Source organism: Rhinichthys klamathensis, unplaced genomic scaffold, assembly GCF_029890125.1.
Source record: "Rhinichthys klamathensis goyatoka isolate OS25496 unplaced genomic scaffold, OSU_Roscu_1.1 h1tg000261l_1, whole genome shotgun sequence".
Lineage (NCBI taxonomy): Eukaryota > Metazoa > Chordata > Actinopteri > Cypriniformes > Leuciscidae > Rhinichthys > Rhinichthys klamathensis.
In genome coordinates this window covers 350674-367874 of record NW_026606782.1, presented here as the reverse complement: position 1 = coordinate 367874, position 17201 = coordinate 350674, and the positions used below count along the sequence as shown (strand labels likewise).

At 37.3% G+C, this 17201-nt stretch overlaps 2 protein-coding genes across 4 annotated transcripts; both read right to left on the bottom strand.

Annotated features, from left to right (window-relative positions):
• Nucleotides 1–735: 735 nt before the first annotated feature.
• crispld1b (cysteine-rich secretory protein LCCL domain containing 1b) lies at nucleotides 736–10857 on the bottom strand. Its single transcript, XM_056267586.1, has 15 exons — nucleotides 10661–10857; nucleotides 9845–10154; nucleotides 7078–7196; nucleotides 6830–6962; nucleotides 5763–5878; nucleotides 5569–5669; nucleotides 4020–4181; nucleotides 3728–3788; nucleotides 3576–3642; nucleotides 3281–3411; nucleotides 3149–3192; nucleotides 2988–3060; nucleotides 2797–2866; nucleotides 1783–1916; nucleotides 736–1432 (listed from the first exon to the last, which is right to left on the bottom strand). Exons 2-15 carry the CDS (start codon nucleotides 10100–10102, stop codon nucleotides 1381–1383), a joined length of 1521 nt encoding a protein of 506 aa, XP_056123561.1. The 5' UTR covers nucleotides 10103–10154; nucleotides 10661–10857; the 3' UTR covers nucleotides 736–1380.
• Nucleotides 10858–13153: 2296 nt separating this feature from the next.
• On the bottom strand, nucleotides 13154–16650 carry pi15b (peptidase inhibitor 15b). Of its 3 annotated transcripts, none has more exons than XM_056267524.1 (6): nucleotides 16496–16650; nucleotides 16035–16330; nucleotides 14273–14391; nucleotides 13901–14033; nucleotides 13706–13821; nucleotides 13154–13540 (listed from the first exon to the last, which is right to left on the bottom strand). In XM_056267524.1, exons 2-6 carry the CDS (start codon nucleotides 16299–16301, stop codon nucleotides 13405–13407), a joined length of 771 nt encoding a protein of 256 aa, XP_056123499.1. In that variant the 5' UTR covers nucleotides 16302–16330; nucleotides 16496–16650; the 3' UTR covers nucleotides 13154–13404. The 3 variants fall into 3 exon arrangements, with proteins under 3 accessions (XP_056123499.1, XP_056123500.1, XP_056123501.1); XM_056267525.1 differs by having other exon boundaries at nucleotides 14260–14391; nucleotides 16129–16330; XM_056267526.1 differs by having other exon boundaries at nucleotides 16035–16255.
• Nucleotides 16651–17201: the final 551 nt, after the last annotated feature.

Below are 17201 nucleotides of genomic sequence, written 5' to 3'. Positions count from 1 at the left end.
TGCTGATTTAACAATGCAGTTTAAATTGCTGGGTAAAAGCATTCATTTCCTAAAAGAAAATATTTTTGTGAAATTTTTCCCAAACTTTTCCCAAACTTTACTCATTTCTTCTCGAGTAAAACTTTTTAATAAGGAGAAATTTAATGAGCGCACCTCTATACGAACAAGGCAGGAACATACTTGTGATTTTGTGATAAACTAGGGTTCTAACCCTGGAGGCAATGATCTCGAGAGAGCCTGAGAGGGCAGACAGGAAATGAGAGAGGTCAAGGTGAGTGACAGAGAGCCTGCTACTACCACTCAACCACATCTGTGCCTGACATGGAGGAAATGCACTCCAGGAAGTGAGATTAAAACCATCACACACACCAGCATACACACAATGTCCTTCTTTGTCTGTGGTGCCGGTGCACTGCCAGCAGAAGTTGAGTATTTTCACATGAGGCACGTTGGGTTTTCATTCTTCAAGGTGCAGAGGCTCCGTCTGTGCTTTTCAGAGTCTTGAATTTGAAGTAACCTCACAGCTGTGTTTAGCCAAAAATCACAGAAATTTAAATACATAATACATCAAAACCAAAGATTGTGATGGGACCATTGTGAAATATTTCAATGTACTTTCACTGCAAAAAGATGTACTTTAAAATGTTCACAGTCAAAGTCATAATAGGATATTATAGTTATAGTGGATAACTATAATATTGTGGATTATAGTGGATAATATTTGCAACAGAAGAATTATGAGTCTAAATATCTTTATTTTAGATTGCATGATAATAAATAACACAAAAAGTCTCTCTTCTTTTCCATATTGCTCCTTTTGTGGTACATTTTTTCAAATTCTTCTAAAGCAATAATGATTAATGATTTCCTGGCCTGCCAGGTTGTTACAGTATCAAATTCTGAACATACGCAGCATAATATACTGTATTGAACACCGATTAAAAAAAATGTTTACAAAAATATAAACTGTAATATTATATGGCATTTTCTACACATTTCAGAGATTAACACTGTAGTGTTCGCATGCACAATTGCCTATTTTGTTACTTTAAAGAATGCTTTATATCTTTATGTGCTTAAAATAACAACATATACCTATATAAAAACATACAAGAATGAATGCAATGAATAAAAACTGTATTTACAACTCGTATATACATGACATTTACATGCAGACCAAAATCATGGAGACTCCGTTTTCTCAGGACCAGATGGTGTCAAAGTCAATGTCTTTTTTTTTCTTCCTGTTGAGGATATTTTTCGTGACAGCACTGGCCTTAAATCCAGCCCAGCAAGACCAGCAAACCAAATGCACGGTAATTACCGGCTGTTACATTACCAAGAGCTCTATTTCTTTGCATCCGTCCTTGGAGGATGGTTTCAAATGACCGCAAACACTCTGAATGCTTTGCCTCCTGGGGGATTCTGTAGGCTAAATGGAAGAATAATGCCCAATATAAATCCAGATCCAGCAGGATAGAAAGATATATGGTTTATATGCTAGTATGATTCATGAATCACCCTTCAGATACTTATGATACCCTCAACATGCTGTGTAATGAAGCAAAATAAAACCAGGCTGTGTTGGTGGTCTGGTTTTATTTAGCAGAAATGCAGTTTATAAGAATACCGTTCAGCCACCCACTAAATAAAATGATTACGTTATCCAACCAAGCTCATATAGAGGGATATTAGATAATTAGTCTGAAGACCAGAAGCCAAAAAGGAAAGATCATCTAAACAGCAGTAGTAGCTCAAAAGCGGACTCAACACACTCAGTACCTCTCTGAGGTGATGCCATTCTGGTAGGAGCCCTTGTACTGCCTCCTTTTGTCCACAGGCATTACGTCCAGATAACCTCCGGAATCACTTCGAATCACCCCTGCGTGGATAGCTGCCCTGCATATACTGGAATTCTGCTCAGTGGGACAGAAAAAGGAAATATGGCTCATTTTCTACTGCAGTTGTAACAAAACAGTGACTTAATAGCTGCTATATTGCGACCCAGAGGAACATTTCATTGCTCAGACATTGTTCTTTTATAGCTCAGGAGACTTATGCGAGTAATCAATTATGTTTAAGTATCAACTTTCAAAATTCCTTAATGGAAGTAAAAGTGGACACAAATGAGACTTTTTTTTAACATATAATACTGCTATACAGCTATAACAAATAATGTGGATAGTTTTAGTTAAATTAAGTTTTGGTGTCAGAGCAAATCGGAGCAGTTTGAAATCGTTTTTGATAGTTTACAACTTGTGAGATTACTATGGTTTGTTTCTCAGAAGGAGAATCTGAGAAGCAGAAAATGTTGGTAAAAGTCTGTATTTGTTCTCCATTTCAACATTGCAGGCTAGGAGAAACAACTGAGATATTAAAAAAGATGTATCATATGTTTTTTCAATTATATAATGGTGTTCTAATGTAATTAGAAGATAGCAGTGACTTCTTAATATTTATAACAGGGAAGATAGTTGTAGAAAACACAGAATCAAACATTTTCACATAACAGAATGTTTGTGCTTAAAAACACAATGCCCTATAGCTGTAGGGCAGAGAAATGAAAAAAATAAAAAAATAAAAAAAAATAACACAATGTCCCTAGATGCTTCTTTTAATTTAAGTGTCACAGTTTTTTTTTCATGCGTCATGTGCGAGACACTTCGAAAGATACAAGATATGAGAGCAATAATCAAAGATGTCAATCTAGTGCATGTTTACATAGAAAAACAATGGAAAAGCAGTGCGATGGAATGAAAAAACATGTTCTGTGTGAAAATGGGCATGAAGACTTACATCTGAATAATAGCGAGTTCCGATTACTCGGGCATAGCTGCCATACAAGCAATTACGAGGACAATACAACCTGGAAAAAACGACAAACGTTATTAACGACAAAATGCTTTTTTGACAAAACTTTCCAAATTTACTTCATGGTATCTTGTGTAATCGGGCAATAATATTTGTTATTATAAAGTAAAGTTCACCTGGGACAGTGCTGGACTGGTTTCTTGAAAGGGCAGAATTGTGCCACCGTAGTTTCACAATTAACTGCTTTCACTGGAAGTCACAAAACATTTGTTTTTAAATTTCTTTTCTGAAACTCTAGCAACTTTATCTCATTATGAATGATCATCCGTGCACTGACCTGGGACATTTGTTACGGTGAAGGCATTGGCACTCTGATTTTTCCTGACGAATAACATGGAAATAAAATGTGAGAACAATGTTGAACCTACATTCAGCAGCATGAAACGGGCATGTAGGTTCTATGACTTACGCCAGAGTCTGAACTCCATTTTTGAAGGACTTTGAGAATCGTTGCCTTCTGCCCACCCTTGTGACATCCAGCCAGCCTCCATCATCATCTATTATTCCAGCATGCAAGCCGCTGCCACAGATACTGGATTGCTGGAAAAACAGCAACATTAATAAGAGAGACCCTGAGCTGACCACAATCCATCCGAAATTAGATACAGTATATAAATGTGTAACTGGAAAAATCAACTTGGAAATCTTGACAGTTGATGCCACATTGAGGTAAAAAGTAATACAAAGCAAATGTATTCACCTACCATGTCATAATGACCTGATCCAAATACTTTTCCATAGTTGTACAAACAGCCTGGCGGGCACTCGTACCTGATTAAAGATTGACCAGTCATGAAAATAATTCATAGTAGCATGACCCAACCACACTCTTTAGTAACTGATGTGTGAATTATACCTGTTACAAGTAGTTCCTTTGCACTGATCACGTAATCTAGTATCACATGCTACTTGCTGAGCTGCAGAAAAAATATATACAAACAAAGATGTGTTATGTATTTTATGGTTAACCTTTTAGTAATGTGTTCTCATGTGCTAAATTAGGGGAATACGATTCTCTTTCTTCAATATTAAACTGCTTGTAAACATACCCCAAGAAAACGTACATAGAAACATACATACCTTCTGATGTCACCCAGCAAAGACATTTTGAATATCTTAAGTCAACCAATGAACTTAAATTAGCTTACACATCTGGGAAGTACTGATGACTTCATTCCTTTCAATGTTCTCATTGGGAGACGGAGTCGTGGTCTCATCCCTGTAGTGAGTGTCATGGCTTCGGACTGGCTCTGGTTCGATATAGTTATTTTCCTCTGCCTCAGGGGTGTAATGATAATGACTGCCATCATCTGAAGAGAGCACAATTTAATAACTTTTAAAAAAATTATTTAAGACTTACAGCCTTCACAAATGTTAGCTAAATATTGTTTTCATAACTAGTTTAGGGATGCAAATAGTTTAAAATGTTTTAATCAAATTAACTGATGATGTCTGGCCTAGGAAAATTGACCTATTATTATTGAAGTATTATTAAAAAAATGTGTTAAAGATTTTGTAAGCATATTGCTTAGTTGTGCTTTGTGTCAATTGTTTTATTTGTGATAACACAATGAATCATGGCAAATTGTGCAAACATAATTTTTGGCCAGGTTGTCATACACAGAAATTAGGCACACAGGCAAAAACAAGAGAGAACGGTCAAAATAATGGGCCCTATCTTGCACTCGGCGCAAATGACTTTGTACACTGACGCATGTATCATTCCTATTTTGCACCCGCGCAAAGCGGACTTTTCCCTCCACAGATGCATGTCGGTTAACTTAGAAATACACTTGCGCTCCCCGGGGCGGTTCAGTGCAAAGAGGAGGCGTGTTCCGGCGCAAACTTTCCCTCATGCTATTTTGCTGTTCTATAAAACAATTGCGCCACTGACCAGAAAAAACCTAGTCTAAAGTCAGTGGCGCGTTGCGCGTTGTTCATTATGCTATTTTAAGGGCGCATGCTTGGCCATAATCAATGTAGCGTGTGCACAACGCGCAAACACGTTGATTCTCTCATCTAAGCAGCAGTTTTCATTTTTGCAAATCATACATTATTACGATAGATAGAAGCTACTTCAGACCAACCCCTTTTAGATTTGCACCAGGCGCAAGAGGCATTTATCCCGCCGGGAAAATAGCAACAGCGCCGGGATCCGCCCACAAAGTTACTTGCGCTTTGCGCTTTGACCCTTGCGTTTCAGATCGTTAAAATAGGGCCCAATAGCTGATTATGTTGTAATAAAATGTATGTTTTTTTTTCCTGTGAGCTTTTTGTTTTTCTATGCCTTTTGTTTTGCATAGTAAAATAAAAACTGTAGCTGTAGTTTGACTTTTTTGCCAAATAATTTTATCAGATAAATACCGTAACCAAGTTTAGTGTTTTGTTCTTCCCTCATATTTAAAATATAATTTAAAAAAAAAAAAAATCCTAATTTTTCATTTTAACCCCTCCAGACATCTCTTTTAGCCATTACTGTACGTCATGATAATGAATCAAATTGATTGCAATTAATCACATCAATTTGCTGCCAATATAATTCAAGATAATTAATTGACATTGAATTGAAATTTATTTATCTTTCTTTCTTTTCATTGTTCATGCTAAATTAACACATTACAGTAAGTTACTATATTTAAATACGTGACAAAAAAAGGAACATTAAACATTAATTGAATAATATAGTCAGTTTAGTACCTTTATAGCAGAGGTTGTTTCTGCAACCGCCGCCATAGCTGGGTGGGCAAGCAGAGCAAGGGGTCCCGTGCTTGTATGGTGCATGTCCCCACCAGTTTCCTCTGAGAAAAGGATGGCACAAGGCAAAAGCTAATAATAGTGCCTTATTAGAACTATATCATATTGCAAATGAAAGAAAAGATGAAAATTCATACGGGGGAGAGTAATTGCAGACCAGATACACGGCTTTGGTCCAGATCATCCCCCATACATTCATGTTGTAGCACACATTGATGGCACAGCCAATTTTGCAGCTTGTGGCCCAAACCAGCTGTGAACAAATCATAATATAACATTTACTACAATGCATTGCATATCTCACCTACTTGATTGCTTGTATTGTCACAAAATGTCAACTATATTATCACCCAGCTCTAATCTGCTAAATGCGACTATAAGGCATGAAGATATTAAGATATTATAACATTAACTCTTTCCCCGCCATTGAGGGAATTTTCCGTCATTTATGACACAACGCTTCCCTGCTATTGACTGAAATTTCCGGCAATCCATGTTTTAACTGTTATACGGTACTATCAAAACACAGCGAAAAAGAATCAGAAACAAGCAATAGAAGCATTGCTTACACAGGCCATCAAACATTAAATAGCATATAAACCAAAACTGCCTATGCCTAATGTTACTGAATGAAATGTCGACACAGGACGAGTTATAGACTGTGCAAGCTTTGAGGGTTTGATGGACTCGATGTACTCTATGTTTTAATCATTGTTCTGAATCTGATCTAGATGAAGACAAAAACGTGAATTTCTCAGCTTTCAATTTCTTTTTTTTTTTAAGTTATGTTTTTGGCCTTTTTGTGCCTTTATTGGATAGGACAGTAGAGATTTTGACAGGAAAGCGAGGGGAACGGGATCGGCAAAGGACCCCGAGCTGGGAATCGAATTTGGGACGCGGGAGGCGCAGTTGCACTATATGTCGACGATAACCACAAGGCTATCGGCGCCAATGTTGCTTTTTTTATGAAACCTACCCACATTCAACTGTTGATTAGAAAAAGAATGCATGAAGCTAGGATAAAATGGTAACAATGCTGGCAGAGAAAGAGTTAACATCATGAGTTTCTGTAAAGGTGCTTTGAAACAATGTATATTGTGAAAATACATTTCAAAAGAAAATTGACAAAATGTAAACTGGTAACTATTTTTCCTGCCAGGGTTTTGTGGATATTGTTGATTTGGTAACGTGAATGTGTTTTTACCTGTGTGTAATGCGTGCAGACCGGTCCAGAGCATCTGTAGGGGCAGTGAGGGTTACACTCTTGTGGATAGGGGTAACTGAAATCTCTCACCTCATCATACCAAGCTTGGACATGAAATGTCGGGGGTCTGTCTCTGAAGACAATCATATTTAAAGATAACAGTTAATGCACTGTATAAGATCCGCATGAGATGCAATTGTTATTTGATGTGACCTCAATATTGTTTGTATCAATTTTTAATACATCACCTGCCCCAGTGAGCTCCCAGGTTCTGGCCAATCCGGGTCAGTAAGTGAGACGGTCCATGTTCCCAAAGACAAGTATGTGCCCAGTGCTCAGCACTTCTCTCTAGTTCATTGTCCCACACCTGTAACAGCGTAGAAACACAAGTCATGTTCACAAAGCAACATCAAATAATTATCAGTCCTGTATTTGAGTGCTCAAAACAGTTTGGTTATTTACACGAGGGACGAGCTGTGAAGGTATTTTCGAGTGAATATAACTGTACTGGACAACTGTACAACATACACGCACATCTCATTTGTGTTGTGTGTTTTTTTATGTGTGGTTTTGGTATTTTGCAGAGACCTAATGAGCTACGTGTCACTGTTTTCCACCAGAGCTACTGCCAATCAGTTTTGTGATAACTTAATACATAGGTTATTAGTAGCGACTTTAATACTGTACTGTATGTACTGTACTGGTTGAGTCACACCTGTTGTGAAATGCGGTTGCCAATCCCAAACACTGACTGTGTGAATATAGGTAACACAGCAGCTGAATCTGTCATAATTTTAAGGGCCAAAAAAAGGGCCAAATATTAAAGGGATAGACATGAGGGTGAGTAAAGATAACAGAATTTTTATTTCTGGGTTAACTACCCATTTAAAACACAACAGCACATGTTTTAAAGAGCAAAAGCACCTCAGAAAGATGTTCTGATAACATTTTTGGCATATGGTTGAACCTGCTTCTGCCTATGTACGTCAATGCATGGTTGTTTCTGACCAGTAGATTGATACAAATCTACAAGTGGGGCAGTTGAAGTTAAAAACCATAAAGCATTTCTGTTTCACTAACTTGGGACAAAAGACATTAAACCTACCATTAGGTTTCTTACAGGTTTAAACTGTTTTGTATGAAAGAATAATCACAGTGTACTGTTCTGCACAGGGCTCTGATTATTTCAATACACAGCAGTTTCATTTAGAATTACATATACGTCGTTTGCTGCCCTGCCAGTGCGCTAATCTGTTCCATGTGTGCAGAGCTGGTGCATTCCATTCCAGCAGTCCTCAACAAATACTATTGCTGAACCACCTTGATCATTCTTTTATATTGCACAATAAATAAATAAAATATTTGTCATTTTAATCTAACTTAGATGCTACTTAGATTGCATTCCTGCTGTTTATGATGTTAATGCGAGCTGTATAAAATATGTCTTGTTGTCAACATGCACTTGAAACGTTTACCATAAATGTAAATGTAATATCGGTCTTTAAGGCGCATAAAAGCCTAGCAAGCTTTCAAATATGAGCAGAACCAGCATAGAGATACAAAGCCCGCTGGCATTTTATGTGGCCTTTGAGACCCATCTTGACATTGTTTATTTGTTGTGATGCCTAATTTGCTGTTACAGCGACCATCTGGGTGCATTCCAAGGGAGATATGCATCCTCTGTGACTCCCTCCACTTCCCTTTCAGAGTAATTACCCAGAGGACTGCACAGAATGGAGGTAGCTAATGTCTCCTCCCCTACCTGCGCCCCACACAAAGACGCATTCTGTTCAACTTTGCTGTGGGATACAGGCTGGAGGCATTTGACAGATTTAACTCTGAATTGTTCAGAGTCCCAGAGCGCCACAGATGTTATCAACTCAAAAATAATTGACTAAGAATGTTTTGAAACGGTTCTCTTACAGCTGATCGGAAGTGTCAGTCATATGGAATGATCCATGTGCAGTGCATGGAAATTAATGATATTTTGAACATTAAGTGTTCTATTCTATTCTGTTCTTTGAAGTGCGAGTCAATATTTGCCTCCATTGCTGCCAACTGCAATGCAGTGGGAAGAAGCAGCAGCAGCAAACCATAGAGAGTTCTAAGAAGTATCAGGTCATATTTGGCCAGAAAGCAATTGAGAGGTCTGGCTGAATGCCATATACAGTAGGTGAGCCACAGAACGTGGGAAGGAGAAGCTGCATTTTGGCCTCCCTGATGGACCTGATGAACTGTTTGTTGTAGACCACAAACTTGACTGTAGTTCAGTGTGTTTGAATGCATTTGTTCAAAGTGCGGTTATGGTGGGTTACCCAATACTGGTTGGCAGAGCCATCTGATAAATTTATGAGCCCTTTCATGACCCCACCAATGTATAAATAGCCTTTTAACTCCCAATTCAATGGAAAAGTTTTTTGTCTTTTCAAAGTCTCAAGACAACTTATAGAAGGTTTTCACATTTGCAGTAGCCTAGTTTTGGAAATAGCCTACATTTGATCTTTTATTCCTGTAGTTTGACTTAATGAAGGGATGAACAATATATTAGTACCATATTAGTTATCAGCCGATATGAGAGATTTTCAATTGATATTTGATATTTATCAGCAGATAATGCATATTTAAATGTTAATTTCCCATATTTTTACATTTAGATTACTTTTGCCATCATCTAATGCTCAGTTAAAGTTAATCTGTAAAAACAGTAATAGCTTAATAACACTACAATCTTAAAATATAAATTTTCAACACTATAATGGTATGTCTAAATTCACTTGTACCATTGAAAATAATTTATTTAAACAAGTTTTTAGTGTTTTGTTTTTCGTTTATTTAGACAAAATGATAATGGTAGTAGACAATTTATTTTTATTGACTATTTGGCAGGTACAAAGTCTGACCCTAAATTTCTGGATGTCCTTCTGCAGTAAATATATATTGGATCATGATATATCTGTGTAGGTTAGGAACATGATTCAGCAGGATTGTGACTGAGGGAGACTCATGCGATCTTACCATGTACTCCATGTTTGAGGCAGGGGGGTACACTTGACCCCTAAGCTTATTATGTAGGTCAAGAATGAGTTGCATATCACTTTGTGAAATTGCTCTCCTGCCCCTTGGCTTAGATTGCCACCACGTCTCATCCTTATCCATGTATTTTTCCAGGATGGCTTCTAAGTGGGTGGCATTGGGAATGACCATGGAAACCACTGTTTGGACAATCACAAGCAGCACAAACCCACTAAATAAATCTTCATGTCCACACTTCATGTTTCCTTCACATCTGTCAGCTACAAAATCCAAAGTGGTATCTGTCCTCTGCCTGTGAAATCAAAATGATTGTAATCAGATCTACATTTTAACGCAGATAAATGTATATTTTTGTATACATTTTTGTATTAAATTTATACATAATGTGGTATAACAGAATGACATAATAATTAGATTTGATTATGTGCATTGGTTCGCATGGATGCTCAGCAATAGATCAGTTCATACAAGCCCGACTGAAAAGTGCAGTTTCAGCATTTTCACAACTGAGGTGATTGTTTCTAACTTGTCAAAGACTTGTGTACGCCTTTTGCCACACACATGCAATATTTCATACAGTCGTGTCCTGTATTAAAACCAACCACACAAGTCTTTGAAGTCTGTAGGCCTATTGCATCTTCAGCTATTATGAGTAACTCTAATGCCATCTCTTAAAATAGTAATATTATTATCTTTACTAGAGTTACCCTTACAAAGTTTGTAGTAGCATCAATTCCTTTGACATATTGCAGAAGAAATGTTAAGTGTTCTTTATACTGAAAGTAAGCAGCATTTTACCTTATGCGGTTCCGCGCGTGGACGTTTAGATCCGGTGTTGACCTACTGAAATAATGTTTCTCTGCAGTTTTTGCATTTCAAATACACGAGCCCATCTGTTTTGATCTGCTTGCAAGTTTCTTTATGAATGAGTCATCATGGGTCATTGTGCGGATAAATAATGAACGTTCAAATGTTTAAATTTGTGATGCTGCGTTTTTCATTTATAGTGTAGGTACATTTAAGCCACGCCCACAACCACACCGCCACACCCACAGCACAGAAGCGTTTAGGTATATATACCGGTGCATTTGCCTGTATTTCTAGTAATTTAGTCAGAGTGAACAAATCATTATTTTTATTTGTGTTTTTATGTGTCTTTTAGTGTGTGTTTTTTTTATTACCATAAATGCTTTCAAAAAAATTCAACACTTCCCTTTATCTATCTATCTATCTATCTATCTATCTATCTATCTATCTATCTATCTATCTATCTATCTATCTATCTATCTATCTATCTATCTATCTATCTATCTATCTATCTATCTATCTATCTATCTATCTATCTATCTATCTATCTATCTATCTATCTATCTATCTATCTATCTATCTTTTTGCTGTACAGTGTTGTGTAATAGGCCAAACAAACACTAGATGGCAGCATTGAGTGATTTTTAAAGCCTTCGCTATATGGATAAAATTAACTGTGTGTGAATATTCTCCATGAACATGACATTTGGGCTGGATGATTATATTGATTACATTTAGCCTATACAAAACTGATTTCCACAACTTGAATTTTAATTTGAGAAGCTTTCTAAATTGTCTCATGATAATCTATTTCCCTGTAATCTTAGTACTTTAAAGGGTATTCTTTAAATTTGTGCACATCTAAGAGGTCATGCAATTGGTAAATGATTATTTTTCTTTAGTGTGAAAATAAATAAAATAATGATTATTTCAATTTATATGTTGGGTGAGAGGGTCTTTAGCAGGCAATGTATGCAGTGATTTTGACCTAAATTTTGCTGAGAGAGCTGGATTGTTATGTTATTTGGTGGTAGAAAGGGGGAAGTCTTTCTTTTTTTTTTTTTTTTTTTTTTTTTGTGTGCTCACATCCACAGCCAATATCGATGGTCTGCAAAATTACAAAAACAGGGGTATATTGTTTTTTTCCTAAGCAAACATACTATTGGTTCACCATTTCTCGTATTTCAGCTTTATCAACATACAGAAATGCTGAGAATGTTTTCACCAGATCAGTCTTGCACAGTGATCAGGAATATTTTCAGGTGTCTCAAAACTATTATAATCGAGTCCTGCAGATTTGGAGACAGCTCTGAATTTTTCAACAGAAACAGAACAGAAAGGTATATATTCAGTTACACAAGAGGTTAACAAAAGAAGAAATAATGAAAAACTAAATCTGAAAAGTGGATGAGGAGAATCGCTGAAGAACTGTCCAGGAAAACTGGAACCATTTAGCTTCATAGACACATGTTTACACAATCAATAGTGCAGCAGTCTCTGAAAGACACTGAAACAATGTGAAGTAACGTGCCAGGAAAATCTTAGAAATGTGTTTACAAATGAACCCAATACATCTCTTGAATGTCAGTGTGCATTTGCAAATACAATTTTTTACATGCAATGTCAGTAAACTTAAAAATACCTTTGAATGACACTTTTCACACATACAATGCACCTTAAACAGACACTCACAGGTAGTAAAGAATTCTTTATTAGTATATATTTTCAGCACAAACCTGTAGAAACACTTAAACTACACCAACTGTATATTGGGGTAAATATAAACAATCTCAGTGCAATAGTGCTACTGTATCTTGTGTTTAGGGAGATAAATTAACATAAGAGCATTCAATCTATATCTCTCATTTAAAAAGAAGAAGAACATGAAGAAAACAATACCGCTACTATGTGCTGGAAATGTATAACAAATCTCAGTGAGCCACCAATTGAAAGAACTGTTATGCTGTTCTTTCACTATTAAAATAATGCACTATATATCATTGTATATGAAATTACACAATTCGAAATTTAATAGCTTAGATGCACCTCCTCTCTCCCAGAGAACTAAAAAACTAGGATGTGGAGTTTGGTAGAGGTCACAATCTGAGGTCATCCTAGTGTAACCATGGCAACATCACTGTTCAGCAAACATTACGTAAAGAGAAAAGCAAATCAAATTCAGAGCAGCAATCCTTGACACAGAATAGCACCATTCCATGATCATTTATCATGAATTGCCAATTGATAGTTAAATGTAACACTCACATAACAACATATAATATAACTAAACATGAGAACTTTACACAACCAAATAAAAATGTTGAAAATACATTCAACGTTATCATTACAAAAACCTCAGAGCGGTTTTTGCTACTGAAAATACATGTACAGCTATGAAAACAAAAAATAGCTTGAATGTTTTATGTCTAAGCACCTTGGAAAAACCCTGACGTAACGGATGTAAAAAAAGAAAAGTGGAATATAAACATTGAGTGATCAGTACAGACTTGATCTGTGAACCAGAAGAAACTATAACTACTATTCATGCGCATCAATATGATGGCTGATCCTAAAACAGTCATGTTAAGATTGTATTAACATTAGCACCATTTCTGGAATCGATAGTATCACATACAAAAAAGCAGCTAAATCTGCTGTACAAAATGCATATATATTTAAAAGATATATTACACAGTACATTACTGTAAAATTGCATTAAACATATGACAGAGAGCTTATTTAAACCAGTACATGAAGTTTGAGTTGATGGCAGGAAAGCACATGTTGTTGCTGCATGAACCTCCATAGCTTGGAGGACAGGATGAGCATGGCACACCGACTCTGTAAGGTGCTTCGCCAATCCAGTTGCCCCTGAAAAAAAATAGGATTCTTTTAAAAAATATGCCACAAAGACAATCATGCGTAACACATTAGTCATGCGCTGGCATTATCAGACTAAGAATGGCACACTCTGTGCTCTTGTAGAGTGTATACGGTCTGGCTAGAGTCACATTAAAGGATAAAAACATGACTAACTTAGGGGAATAATTGCAGACCAAGTACGTTGCCTCCCTCCACACAGCGCCCCACACAACCATATTGTAACAGGCTTGGATGGCACATCCGACTCTGTTTGATGACGCCCACACCATCTGTAACATTCAGAGAGCGTCAGACATGCACGTTTTTGCTGTTTGCTTAATCTGAATTATGACTTGCAACCAAACTCACTTGTGTGTAATGTGTGCACATGGGTCCATAACAGCGCATCGGGCAGCGGGGATTGCAGTCATGCGGGTATGGAAATGCATAATCTCTGACCTCATCATACCAAGGTTTAACCAGCTGAAGAATGGAGCGGTAACTGGCAGGAGCACAATTTGGGCGGGTGAGGGGACAGTATTTTACACTGGACTGTATCCAAAACACAATTCTGGACTGGCCTGATGCCTTGGGTCTTGTTCATCATTTGTAATTTGATAATGCTGCCAAAGTGACATTTTTAAGTCTTAAATGAGCACCATTCTTCTTTATTCAAGGAACACTAAAGATATGAGAGGTTTTTCTGTCAATGGCAAACAACTGTTCACCTGCACGACTTACTAGCCAGTTCGGACTGAGAGGTTTTGACCCAGATATCTGAGAAGGTAAGGAGGTCCATGTTCCCAAATACAGGTGGCTGCCCAAGCTTCTGCTGACCTGGCCAGGCCTTCATCCCAAAGCTAAAAAATACATAAAATATAGAGGTAAATGTGTGCAATAAAAAAAAACAAAAAAAAAAACTTTTATTTTACATCTTTTACATTTGAACCCATGGAGGAAAGCATATAAAATCCATGTCAAATATACCTAAGATGAAATTGCCCTACTTTCTGCTACTGTCTGCTCTCTAATTGCTCTTGTGGTACTTTGATGTCATACACTGATCGGTCTGAATGGTCATACCATTTCAAGTCAAACACTACGCGTCCGAAATCACATATTCTCTTGAGTAGGCCTATTTATTTTGAATAAGTAATTATTTCGCGATTACTAAAAGTATGTTCTATAGTGTGTACTATAAATGTAATCTGGACGTAACATTCGACATGTTGTCATTATCACGTGACCTATAGCGTATGATATTTTGGATGCAGCTAGTAGGTGTGTTCGACATCGGCTGCGGCTGGATGTAAGCGATCGGCGAGAGTAGCCGCGTGCAGGCGGGGAGGAGCTGCAAACGGAGACGTGAAGTCGGACACTTTCTGGTTCCCGTAGTGACCGCTCACGTGGTGTTTGTATAGCCTACTTTAGCACAGCTGAAGTGAAATAAATGCAATATTTGCCAAATACACAGATGTTTCAGAGACATTTTCATTCAATACTTTATGTAGCCTACTGCTTCATACAGCGTTTGTTTGAACAAGAATAAAGTTCAACATAAGCCTACAGCTAGGCCTACTATCAATGAAGTGGAATCAACGTTTTTTAATCAGTTTTATTTTGATAAACATAACACAATAAATCGCGACTACATGAAAAGAGTGTTTACTGTTATTAAAAAACTGATTTGTGAGCTTTAGTGGAACTAAAGGTGTGAGAATAAACACGAAACGCACGTGATCGTTGTCATGCGGTGAATCCGGCCAATCGTGGAACAGCTGTGTCGTCATCACAGCTCGTGCAGCCCAGAGCAGCCGCTCTTCAGAAGCTGCGCTGGCTGAGTTCTCCGGCTACTCTCGAATCGCTCTCGCGGTACTTTGATGGCATACGTCACAGTCACGTGGCGTCGGCGCTGTATCAAGTCGGACAACATTTCTAACCGGCATGCACTGCTTCAAGTCTGCCGCCGATCGGTCTGCGCAGAGCTGCATGAAGTCGAACAAGCCTAGTGTGATTTCATGTGAACATAGTCACATGACCAAAGATGTTTAATCCTGTGTGTGTGTGTGTGTGTGTGTGTGTGTGTGTGTGTGTGTGTGTGTGTGTGTGTGTGTAAATGGCATACTTGTTTTACTTTATAATAGGCTACTTGTAATAATTGCAAACAAACTGGGATTAAACTGTTCTGGTCTTGAGACTACACCACCCACGTAAACATGTTTACATTAAATCAAGACAGTGTGCACTATGTTATACTCGCAAATTCTGTGTAAAATAAATCAACGAGTATTTAATACATTTTAAACTTTACCGGTGGGATTAAATTATTTGAGACTATTATAACAAACTATTATTATATTGTATTGTATCCAGCAGGAGGAGCTGTCGAATGAATTACTGTAAATGCAGCACCGCATTTCAATCTAATCAGCTTCATTTTAATGTTGATAATGAGGGATAAAATGCTTCATATTCTTTCTTTGGAAATGAGTGGGATGCTTACCATGTACTCCATGTTTGCTGCAGGTGGGAAAACATTCGCGCGCACCTTGTTGTGATAGTCCAGAATTGCTATCATGTCATCTTGAGAAATGTACCGTTTTCGCCTTGATTTGGGTATGGATGCCAATCCGTCATCACCCATTTCCGATTTATTGATAGTGAGATTGGTTCCGGTGAGCGTTTCAGTCGCATTTCTGATAATCCAAGCGCTCGCATCACTGGCTACGAATACAAGAAACAAATCGGTAAAAAAGTTGATGGTCTTCATCCCTCTTTTGGTGACTAATCAGTGATTATCTGCAAGTAAAATAATACTCATGAACATTTACATGAAATATAACTGATACAAAGAGAGACAAAAAAAAAAAAAAAGATATTTTAATTATATAAAAATATCATAGCCTACATGGTAGGCTAGGCTATATAAAAAGTGTGTGTAAGATTCCTGCATCAACATCGTACCGTGGAATCGTTCGTATCTGAATGAGTGTGCGGAGTAGATCTGCGAGTCTCATATCCTGATGGAGATCTCTCATCCCGTCCACTGCTGCCTCTGGCTTTTATACTGTGCTGCTGGGATTCAGGAGGCAAGCGCAAGGTGCTCTGACTGCGACCGGTCACCTAAACACCATATGAGGCCAGCTCTTATCACTCATTTACTGTTTTAATTGCAGTATAGTGCATACCTGTCAAGTTTTGGATTTGAAAATAAGGGAAATTTTCCGGCGCCCATATGTATGGTATATATAGGGTATATATTAAGAGCATTAATTTAAAGGCTTATTTGCATATTTTCTGTTCATTTAACATTGCTTGTCTTTACATTTTATTTTCATTCCACACATTATTTTCATTTCATATTGTTTTTCTTTTACAGTTTTTCTTTTCATTTTTTTTTTTTCATTTCACATAACTTTTCATTACTCTTTTAGTGAGTTATTGAACAAATTTGTTGCATTTTTTACTTTGTATAACTGTTTTGGAAGGAGTGTATTTGTGGGCTGGGCCAGAGTGGTTAATTTTACATGAGAGTAGAGCAAACAGTTCTGTTGTCTAATGTTCTTTCGGACCATGCTAAACACCCTTTCTCGTGCTGATCGACATACATCATTCCTTCCCCGTGTGAGATGCTAAAGTCGCACTTACAAAACTTATAAAACGCGTGACT

What these genes read in the sequence shown, in the direction of transcription:
- crispld1b (XM_056267586.1), bottom strand. Translation starts at nt 10,102, where the DNA reads ATGAAGTGTGGACATGAAGATTTATTTAGTGGGTTTGTGCTGCTTGTG. An exon ending in CCTCAAACATGGAGTACATG is followed by an intron (nt 7,197 to 9,844) that starts GTAAGATCGCAT and finishes ACGCTGTTACAG; the next exon opens with GTGTGGGACAATGAACTAGA. An exon ending in AATGGCATCACCTCAGAGAG is followed by an intron (nt 1,433 to 1,782) that starts GTACTGAGTGTG and finishes TCTTCCATTTAG; the next exon opens with CCTACAGAATCCCCCAGGAG.
- pi15b (XM_056267524.1), bottom strand. Translation starts at nt 16,301, where the DNA reads ATGAAGACCATCAACTTTTTTACCGATTTGTTTCTTGTATTCGTAGCC. An exon ending in CAGCAAACATGGAGTACATG is followed by an intron (nt 14,392 to 16,034) that starts GTAAGCATCCCA and finishes TGTATTTTTTAG; the next exon opens with CTTTGGGATGAAGGCCTGGC. An exon ending in TGTGCACACATTACACACAA is followed by an intron (nt 13,822 to 13,900) that starts GTGAGTTTGGTT and finishes TGAATGTTACAG; the next exon opens with ATGGTGTGGGCGTCATCAAA.